The sequence below is a fragment of the Theobroma umbraticum genome, unplaced genomic scaffold, assembly GCF_002168275.2.
Source record: "Theobroma umbraticum cultivar Fairchild unplaced genomic scaffold, ASM216827v3 scaffold_51.0, whole genome shotgun sequence".
NCBI lineage: Eukaryota > Viridiplantae > Streptophyta > Magnoliopsida > Malvales > Malvaceae > Theobroma > Theobroma umbraticum.
The window spans coordinates 3,960,736-3,971,327 of NW_018397260.1; the positions used below are offsets into that span (position 1 = coordinate 3,960,736).

General features: G+C 33.4%; 2 protein-coding genes across 2 annotated transcripts; both read left to right on the forward strand.

The window, feature by feature from the left end:
* The first annotated feature begins 1,460 nt into the window (after positions 1-1,460).
* On the forward strand, positions 1,461-4,340 carry LOC110416876 (Pentatricopeptide repeat (PPR) superfamily protein). The gene is given in 3 exon segments (XM_089783644.1): positions 1,461-2,958; positions 2,961-3,080; positions 3,913-4,340. Coding segments are annotated over 2 exon segments (1,344 nt in total). The 5' UTR covers positions 1,461-1,652; the 3' UTR covers positions 2,999-3,080; positions 3,913-4,340.
* A 2,655-nt stretch (positions 4,341-6,995) lies between these two features.
* Positions 6,996-10,504, forward strand: LOC110416827 (metal transporter Nramp7.2-like). Its single transcript, XM_021428933.2, has 7 exons — positions 6,996-7,197; positions 7,321-7,399; positions 7,503-7,543; positions 7,636-7,714; positions 7,820-7,924; positions 8,272-8,381; positions 10,319-10,504. The coding sequence occupies exons 1-7, from the start codon at positions 7,030-7,032 to the stop codon at positions 10,502-10,504; spliced, it is 768 nt and encodes a 255-aa protein (XP_021284608.2). The 5' UTR covers positions 6,996-7,029.
* The last annotated feature ends 88 nt before the right edge of the window (positions 10,505-10,592 follow it).

Consider the following 10,592-nt stretch of genomic DNA (forward strand, 5'->3'; position numbering starts at 1 on the left):
AAAAAAATTGATTAAATGTAATAAAAAAATTATTTAAATTTTTTAAATAATTCAAAAGCATTTTTAAATATTATGTTTTTATAAATTCAAGAGTGAGGTTTTGAAAACAAAATTCTTTCTTTTTTTATATGTTTTCCCATAATTGATAAGTCAAAAATGATATGATCAAAGTCAAGGTCCTTAATATTTCTTCAATACTTTTCCTTTGGTTTAGTCTACCAAAATACCTAAAGCTCAATCCTAATTTCCAAGATGCATGCGGTACCATATTCGTCCTCTTCTGGTTATTGTCAATCTTGCTCAATCGTGCCGGTACAATAATTTCTTTAAATTCATTTTTTTTTATCTCCTTTGGTCTACTAAAGCTCAACCCCTCATTTTCTAAATTTGTGGGCTAATCATCAAACTTGCATGCGTTGCCTCTGAAACATTGAAACCAATTCGCCAAGTGGATTTTCTAATTTTCTATGGTTTCAGTAATTAAGATTTGGCATAAACATGAAGCAATCAACCTTTTTGCAAAGCTTCCAACAGCTTATCTTTACGTATTGCGTGGAAATGTGAAGCATAAATGATACTTGTAAATTTGTCTTCTTGAACTATGGTCAACTAGACAAGATTGATCATGAATATTTGAGTATTAAAAAGTCATACATTCAAAGCATTCAAGTATCATGTTAGTTACACTCGAATATTTGATACATTGATTGATACATAAACTTTTTAGTTAAAGTAAGGTTTGAATTTTCTTTCTCAAATCTTAAAAAAAGAAAATTATTGCAATTGTTGATTGAATGAAACTTTACTATCTTTCATTTTCATTATGCATTTGATAAGATTAAGATTATACAATTACCCATGTTACGGGTTGAAACTTAAGCTCAACTCTATACATGCTTGATAGGTAGTGAAAGACTCATATTTACATACTAAAAACTCATTCAATTTTTTATTGATGTGAGATTTGTGACATTTTATTTTATCTAATTATATAACGTTTTCATTGCACTAACTCTTTGCCTGTAAAAAAAAAGGATTCTTATGCTAATTCAGGTATACTTTAACCTTTATATCTCTTATAGGGGTTCAAATCAATAAATTTTAAGTATTCTAATACTAAATGCGAGTCAAAACTTAAGTATAGTTTTATATGATCTTGAATTTTAAAATAAAACTTAAATAAATTTATAAATCATGAACTCACCTCCTCAATATAAAAGATATATTCAATAAATTATGAAAGATACATGTTTATATATTTTGAACTCATTTTTTATTGACATGAAATTGGTGACATTCCAACCTTGGAGCAGTGGACCAGGCCTCATTCATGGGCTTCATGGAAATTAGTCAAGCTAACCCCATATAAACTGACCCTCTCAGAATGTAAGTAATCAAACTATGGGCTTTTTATCATCAACTACTACTGCAAATATGCAGTGACTCTTTTCCTTGCCATCTTTTTCTTCCTCCATCGCCTCCAAAGCACTTCCAAACTTCAAACTTGCCCAAAAAGTAGTAGTAAAGGAAGAAGCACCAGAAATCTGTTACGATGCTGTACATTATATTCTTTTGCTGATATGTGAAAAATCCCAAAACACCCACCATAAAAAGGAGAAAAGAACAGAACTTTGAGCGAATTCAATCGAAAGATGATTCCCACAAAGCCTTTGCAACGCAGCCACAGTGCCATGGTACACCAAGTATTATCAATAATGCTCCAAAACCGACCCTTTGATTCCCAACTCGCTTCCTCAACAACCTCAAATCCATGGACTACAGATTCAGTTTCGGACATCTTAAGATCCGTTTCAAAATTCTTCTTCCAATCCCCTCGTTCCATTGGCTGCCAGAAAGGTTTCCGGCACCGTGCTCCTTTAAAACAAAGAAACATCAAGCAAGAAAATTTTAAGAATTCCCACAATGTTCTTGTCCTTGGCCCTGCTGCTTATAGAGACCCCAAAAGGGTAGCTTTAGGATTAGATAAAGCAATGGAATTCTATATCTGGGTAGAAAATTTTTTTGGGTTTGCCCATGATGAGAAAACTTGTAAAGAAATGGCCTTTGTTTTGGCTAAAGGTAATGACTTGAAGGGCCTTTGGCATTTTCTCAAAGAAATGTCCAGGAGAGAAACTTCGGGGCTTGTTACTACTTCTACTGTCTCCTGTTTGATTAAAGTTCTAGGAGAAGAAGGGTTAGTTACTGAAGCATTGGCTTGTTTTTATAGAATGAAGCAGTTCCGTTGCAAACCTGATGTTTTTGCATATAATATGATTATTCATGCTCTTTGTAGAGTTGGGAATTTTAACAAAGCAAGGTTCTTGTTGGAACAGATGGAGTTACCAGGGTTTATTTGTCCACCAGATGTGTATACTTATACGATTTTGATAAGTTCTTATTGTAAATTTAGTGTGCAAACTGGATGTAGAAAGGCGATTAGGAGGAGGCTTTATGAGGCGAATCACTTGTTTCGGCTAATGTTGTTCAAGGGTTTTGTTCCTGATGTTGTGACTTATAATTGTTTGATTGATGGTTGCTGTAAGACGTATCGAATTGAAAGGGCTTTGGAACTTTATGATGATATGAATAAACGGGATTGTGTTCCTAACCGGATCACTTATAATTCTTTTATTAGGTACTACTGTGCTGTTAATGAGATTGATAAGGGTATTGAGATGATGCGCAGGATGCAACAGATGAATCATGGGGTAGCAACTAATAGTTCTTATACTCCCATTATACATGCTCTGTGTGAAGCGGGAAGGGTGTTGGAGGCTAAGGATATTCTTCTTGAGTTGGTCAGAGGGGCATCTATTCCCAGAGAGTATACATATAAGTTAGTTTGTGATACACTGAATTCAGTAGGAGCGGCCAATTTGATAGATAATGAGGTGCATAAAAGAATAAAAGATGGTATAGCGAGCAGATGTAGGCAAGTGATGAAGGTGAAACAAATAAAGATCACATAATAATGATGAGGATTGTTGAGGAAGCTTAATTTTCAGGAAAAGCTAATTGTGCTCAACCATGTAAAGCACTGCAAACAAGAGGATTTAGTTGTTTGTTGGGGCTCTCTGGTGGTAAGTATTATTACAGAATGAATTGAATTTGCTTTCTGCTTCACAAGGCTGGAGTTTTGTTTGAGACTTCTAAGTTTAAAGCTATAAGCAGTTGTACTTTCTGTAAACATATAATTTCCTGTTTTTTGGTGATCATGCTTTTTGATTTTTCATAGTATTTTCAATTGAATGGTCCTGCTTCCAAGTTATCCATCTAGCGTGTGAACTTGTGTACTACAAAAAAATTGTTTACAAGAATTTCAACCAAGTGGTTTTTCTGGAAGTTTTATATTTATACATTGCATTTTTTTTCTTCCTTTCATTCTATTTTCTCATCCCTTTTACCATACATGGTATTCATGTTGACACCTTTGATGATAATTATGGGTTAAAGGCAAAGTTGAAAACAATTCAATTTCTAAAAATTTTATAAAAGAGGAGATCCCAGTTCACTCTACATATGTTGAGAAACATAACAGGACAGTCTAAGCTATTCCAGATTACCTTTTTTAGGATCATTACTTCAATTCCTTCATTAAAGGTTGTCATTTTCAATTTTTAATGCACAAAGAATCTGCTTCCTCTGTTCTGTCAAAATTTCTAGTGTTAGAATGGTTTGGTTGGCTTCATTAAGGCAGTCATCACTCTGAGTACCCTTTGAAACTGACCATTTTATGTGCTCGTTTCCTCACCCTGTGATGTGTCACATATCTTGGTGCTTGCAGAAAAGAAACTAAGAGAGAATTGTTCAGGAAGAGAGATGGACACAGTTTACATATGTGTTATCTCCTTTATTTCTGTCCTTGTGACATTATTTTTTCTGCTCATTTGCTTCTTCGAATGCATTATCAAGAAAAGCAAAGGTGTGGGTGTCAACCCTGAAGGCCACAGGACTGGTGGAGGACTTGGAGGTGGTGCTAATCCAGGCGTCACCATTACTGCAGTAGGTGATAGCGGCATGACTACTGGTTGTGCATGTGGGACTGGCAGCGGCAGTGGCATGGGTGGCTGTGGCGGCGGCGGTGGTGTTTGCTAAACTGGGCTTTGATAATATGCTAGCGGGTCCTGGAAGAGGAGGAAAAATAGTAAATAGAAGTGCCGAAATGGGAATAGAAAGGTCTTATGGTTTCTTTCTTTCTTTCTTATTTCCCCCCTAAATCATGTAGCATTTTGATAGTATGGATTTTAAATTTCAAAGGGAATTAAGTTATAATTCTGCTTTCTTGATGATAGCAGGTTTCACTGTTTTGCCCCTCACCAATTTCGTACTCTGCAATAAATTCCAATGCACTACACAAGCTTCTAATGAACTCCTTACCATCTAAACGGTGACTATGGGTCTGCTAGCTCCTCTTTATTTGTTTTTTTTCATCACTTTTTATTTTACATCCAATCTAGCTAGCATAAAAAACCTTGTTCATTCTCAATTCCCACAATTGTTGCATCGATCGCTTACTGAACCATGCAAACGTCTTACAAATTAATCATCTCTGGTAAAATGGCTTATTTTTGTTAGCCATTGCTCTGTTTTCTTTTTTTGGTTACAGATCATCGATAACATACATCTGCCATTTTCTGCTAAAACATAATTCTTGCATATATGCAAGATTTGGGAAATGTCCCTCTCATTTGCCATTTGTAACATACCAGCCTAATGCTTGCTGAAACAAGCAATTTGTTTTATTTTTAATCAAAGTGACATGGTTCTTACTTGTTGCATGCTCATAGTTTAGTTAAATGCTGTGCAAAAAGATGAGGATTAGGACCAATACTTCCAAATAGACAGGAAATTAACTTAATTATATCATTATTTCCACTTCTTATATTATATTCAAATGATGCATGATCGATATTGGAGTCAATGGAATTATACAATAAAATAAAGGGTTTGGTTTAACTAGAATCTGCAACATTCACTAGTTGTTTCTTTATTAAAGTAAGGCAGCCAGATTTTTGTGTTGTGAACCAATGAACGCTACTGGAAGCATGCAAGGCATGGGACGCGCCGTTGGGTTTGGAATTGTTTTTGCCTTGATGATGACTTGCTGATGGAACGGACGCACAGAGCATGGAGCAAGCCCCTTCAGCTTGAGCTTCAGCTTGAGCTTCAGCTTGAGTTCGGTTTACATGGTGTCTGAATACAAATTTACATGTAAAGAACTTTGTCTACTTAACAGAACGACATGAAGGGAAAAACCTCTCTTTGCGGTGAACCCCAACTAGTTTTGCAATTCAACAGAAACCCATTTCAAATTGAGTCTAAACCATTTCTGTGACTGTAACTCCTTACAAAACTGGAGAATCATCATAGGGTTTTCTTCTTGAGACCAGTAGTTAGCCACACCTGTCCTCAATTGTTATTTATATTGGATGACAAAGACCAGTACACATTTACATTTTAATAATCCTTTGCGCTTTCCTAATTTGATTTCCCATATTCTTGAAACAAAAATAGATCCAAACCAACGGGAGATAACTCCTATAAAACACTTGGTATTGACTTATACTAGAATCTGTTGTGGGTTTGGACGCCTTTATAGGTCATATTTATACACTTGGTAATGGATCAGGGTATGAGTTTAAACTCATTCCCTCTCTGTCTCAGGGAGACGATGTTAAATTGTACTTCAAAGATTTAAGAATTCTCACCTTTATTCCCTTATATATTGTGAGACAATTCATCATCAAAGTTGAATTTATGACTCTCCCGTTAATTCAACAGAATACAATTTTCACCAAATTAAACATATTAATATTAATAAATGTGTAAACCAAGCTTCTTTGGTGAACGTCCTGTCCCATGACCATCCATAAGCATGAACAAACATTACAAGAGGTCTGGTCCCTGCCTCATACCTCTGTCCAACGTTCAGTTGCCGTTTCTATTTTCAAACAATTTTGGGTCTTTCCCTTCTTAAAGATAAAAATAAGGTAAGATTATGGATTGGTGACCCAGAAAAGTTGCAGCTACGGCCTCCATATATCCATACACACACACACGTCATGCATCACCATTTTTAAATTCTGTTCACACTTTGAAAAAACAATTGAAGCTGCCTCGGTTGAGATCAGGGTTTGGATAGAAAAAGAAGATGGCGTGGCATTGCCCATGTCACTGGTAGAAATGGGTTTATCTGGTAGTGTTCTTATTAGGTCACAACAGATTAATTAGCTACTAATTTTCTCAAACAAAGGTTTACTCAAATCCTAGTGTTATAGGTCAAAAATTTTGTTTTAGAGGTCAATGAGACTAAACAATTTCTCATTTTACTCTTTGATTTTCTTCTTTCTATCTTTTAGTCTTTCCTTCAGTGAAACATTAATTTGAACAATTATGTGCAATGCCACCTGCATGGCAATAAATTTTTAGTTCAGACAATACTTGTGGATGTAACAAAGATTAACTTTAAGGTTAATATGTATTTAAGCATTTAGTTGATTGATTGGTACATGATCTTCTGTATAAAAAATAAGATTCAAGAAAAAAAAACTTTAAGGTTAATTACTTTATACATTAGTAGTAAAGTTCTTAAATTTCATAAAAAATAAAAGTTAAAGAGTTTCATATTAGATTGCGTTTAAAAAAATTTAAAAATTAATATAATTAAATAAAGGTGTGATAACAGTTTATCTCACTTATAAAGTTTAAAAAATTAATTGAGGTTAAAAAAACTACAAGTATCAAATAATTTAAGTAAAAAGTTGTAGCTTTTGACTTCGATGGTGTTGACAATGGGACAAGAGACTTAGCTCTATTTGCTATGTGAAAAATCATTGTTTACTAAGGAAAAGATAGCGACTCGTCACGCAGCAGCACCGTGTCAGGGCCGTATGGAAGAGAAGAAAGGAAATTAAGAAACCTGGACTGTAATGCTGTCCTTTTAGGACAAATGTGCGATGTTGCCCTATAAATACAATTGCAGTTTCTTAAATATGTGTGTCAATATAGTTGTTGTGAAGAAAGAAAGAGATGGGAAGTTTGCAGCAGCAAGCGACTGATCTTGCACTTCCAAAATCATGGGGTGGAGGGAGCAACCGTATAGCTACTGTCAATGTGGAGGGAAGCACCCCGGAATCCTTCCCTACTAATGGCAACAAAAACAGTGATCATGATCATGATCATGACCCAGATCATGAGGTCTGGTTTCTTTAAAATTTGATGCTTTCATTGATTTACAGCTAGCCTGAGTACGTATATATATTTGCTTTTCTTATTTTCTACTCGTTTGGTTTAATTCTGATCGATCTCTTTGATGTTCAGAAACCTGGATGGAAAAAGTTTTTGTCATTTGTAGGCCCTGGTTTCCTTGTCTCATTAGCTTATCTTGATCCTGGCAACCGTAAGTCCTCTCTCTCCTTCTCCCTCCTACCATCCCTCAATCTTTTTTCTGTGCCTGCGACTTGATTATGATCGTCATCTCTATGGTGTCATGCATGTCACAGTGGAAACTGACTTGCAAGCAGGAGCCAACCATGGATATGAGGTAAACTAAAGAGAGTGGTTACTCAATTTTTAACGAGTGAATAATGATATATAATGAGATGATTGACTGCAAGAATATCTTGCAAATTTCAGCTGCTGTGGGTGGTGTTAATTGGATTAGTGTTTGCTCTCATAATCCAGTCTCTTGCTGCTAATCTTGGAGTCAGCACTGGTAATTAATTAATTATCTCTGATCATTCTAATAATTAATGAACTTCATTTCTGATATATTTAACTTAGACACTTAACCCTGTTCGGAATTACTTCTTTCTTTCAGGCAAGCACTTGTCAGAATTGTGCAAGGTTGAGTACCCAGTATTGATCAAATATTGCCTGTGGTTGCTTGCAGAGCTTGCTGTAATAGCTGCTGATATTCCTGAAGGTGTCTAATTATTTCAGTTACCAAATTGTCCACTGATTTACCAAAAGAAATGTGCATGTGATATGAACCTTAAACCAAATAAACCACACGATCAGATTTTTTTTTTAATAACGAGAGAAAAGGAATTCGAACTCTATTTTATAAATAAAAAATTATACATTAATTAATAAGTTAAATATTTAAATATTTATATATAATTAAAATTATTATATACAAATTAAATGAAATTATTTCAACCTAAAGGCAAAATCATAGTCCAAACAATATAAAATTAAGAAACAGGCAACTTTTATGGTTTATGCTTACACATGTTGAACACTTGTCTTGATGCATTTAATTTGTGGCAGTGATTGGGACAGCCTTTGCATTAAACATACTGTTTCACGTCCCAGTCTGGGCTGGGGTTCTCTGCACTGGTCTAAGCACTCTCCTCCTCCTGGGCCTGCAAAGATATGGGGTAATCAAAGTCTACTTTGTATATCTAAATTGTCTTTTGGGTCAAACTTTTTTAAAATAATCTCATTTATAAATAAAGTGTTCCCCAATCTCTTTCATAAAATGTGCCTTTTTTCCCTTGATAATTCTCAATACAGTTTTCTGATTTTTATATTAACATTAGAAATTTTTTTAAAAATATTTTTACTATATTTAATGTCAAAAAAATAAAATTAAGAATCATGAAAATTAATATAAAATATAGGAATAAATGTTTTTAATAGATGTCTAGAAAAAAAAGTAAAGAGAACATATAATTTGATAAATATTTGGAAATATATATATTTTGATGAAAATTCCATTTGGAATAGGAAAATGTAATTTCAATGGAAAAATTGCTTGTTTTCCTACCATATTATAATAGTTAAACCCGGATTACTTGTGTTTTCCCTTGCGAAGATAAGCTAAATTACATATGCTACATAACTAATTTTTCTGAAAATCTACAGTGTTGATTCTACTAATTACCAAAAAAAACGTGACTTAAATTAAGTAGAAATTAAAGTAATTAATGAAATAATTGTATATTTCAACTTGTTGGTCATGATCAATTTGTTTATTATAACGTTTCTTCAACTTGTTAAATTTAGAATCATGGTGACAGAATCAAAGTGTAGATTAACATGGATTAGCATATGTTTAGTTTTAGCTTACCTTGATTTATAATTATGATTATGATTTTGTATTTTATGGTTATGATAGCACATACTTGTCCAAGTCCCACTTTGTCATACTAAACGTCTAAAGCTTATTTCAGAAAATTCTTTTCAGTTTTCATTCCTTGGTCTTATCCATATAAAGTAAAAAAAAAAATTACAAGTTATAATTTCCTTTTTAATTTTGGATTTTTTCATTAAAAAATTCTTAATTTTTACCCCTTCACACTCACGACAAATTGATAGTTGTATGATTTTTTTTAATTAAAGAAAATGTTGCCATGGTTAATTATGAATATATATAAGTGGACTAGGTTTTGCTTCTTTATTCAATAATGAAATAATTGTATATTTCAACATCTTGGATATGATCAATTTGTTTATTATGACGTTTCTTTAAGTTGTTAAATTTAGAACCATGGTGACAGAATCAAAGTGTAGATTAGTATGGATTAGCATATGTTTAGTTTAGCTTATCTTGATTATAATTATGATTATTTTTTATTTTATGATTATGATAGCTCATGCTTGACCTAGTCCCACTTTGTCATACTGCACATCCAAAGCTTATTTCAGAAAGTTTTTTTCAGTTTTCATTCCTTGTTCTAATCCATATAAAGTAAAAAATGAATTACAAGTTATAATTTCTTTTTTAATTTTGCATTTTTTCATTAAAAAATTTCTAATTTTACTCTTTCACATTCACGAATAATTTGCATCCATTGATAGTTGTATGATTTTTTTTAATTAAAGAAAATGTTGTCGTGGTTTTTTTTTTGTTTGAAAGGTGTACTTTAATTAAGTCAGCCTTCAATCTGCTACTTCCAAGTCTTTAGTCTTTGATAGGTTAAAGACTCTGGATGGCGTAATAGAAAATGTTGCCATGGTTAATTATGAATATATATATATATATATATATATATATATATAAGTGGATTAGGTTTTTCTTCTTTTTTCAACAAAATGGACTAGCATAAGTTGACATCGTGTACAAATTAAACATGGGCTAATTAATTGCTAAGTACTTTCAATCATATATTGAACCATCACAAATTTCTGTTTTGTTTTGTTTTTTTTCTAAATACAAAACAGTATGCATAAAACACATACGAAGAAGTCTCTCATAAGCAAAAACAACATAGTAAAATCTAGGAAAGTTTATTAATGAAAGAAATGTAAACACGTAGTAATTTACTTGGTCTAAATTTTGATTAATTATCATGTCTGAGTTTTGGTTAATCAGGCAAGGAAGCTGGAAATGCTGATAGCAGTGATGGTTTTTGTAATGGCTGCATGTTTCTTTGGGGAAATGAGTTATGTAAAACCTCCGGCTACTGGTCTTCTTAAGGGCATGTTTGTGCCCAAGCTTTCCGGCCAAGGAGCCGTCGGCAACGCTATTGCCCTCTTGGGCGCCCTTGTTATGCCGTAAGATTTGGACCAATCACCTCTTCTATATATCGTGCATAAAATAAAGAAAATGCTACAAATAATTAGGGCACCTGTCATTTTCTCTGAAC

Bases quoted from the DNA above. Each gene is read 5' to 3' on its own strand.
- LOC110416827 (XM_021428933.2), top strand. From the start codon at position 7,030: ATGGGAAGTTTGCAGCAGCAAGCGACTGATCTTGCACTTCCAAAATCA. The intron at 7,544-7,635 runs GTAAACTAAAGA...TGCAAATTTCAG, and splicing joins GAGCCAACCATGGATATGAG to CTGCTGTGGGTGGTGTTAAT. The intron at 7,925-8,271 runs GTGTCTAATTAT...AATTTGTGGCAG, and splicing joins AGCTGCTGATATTCCTGAAG to TGATTGGGACAGCCTTTGCA.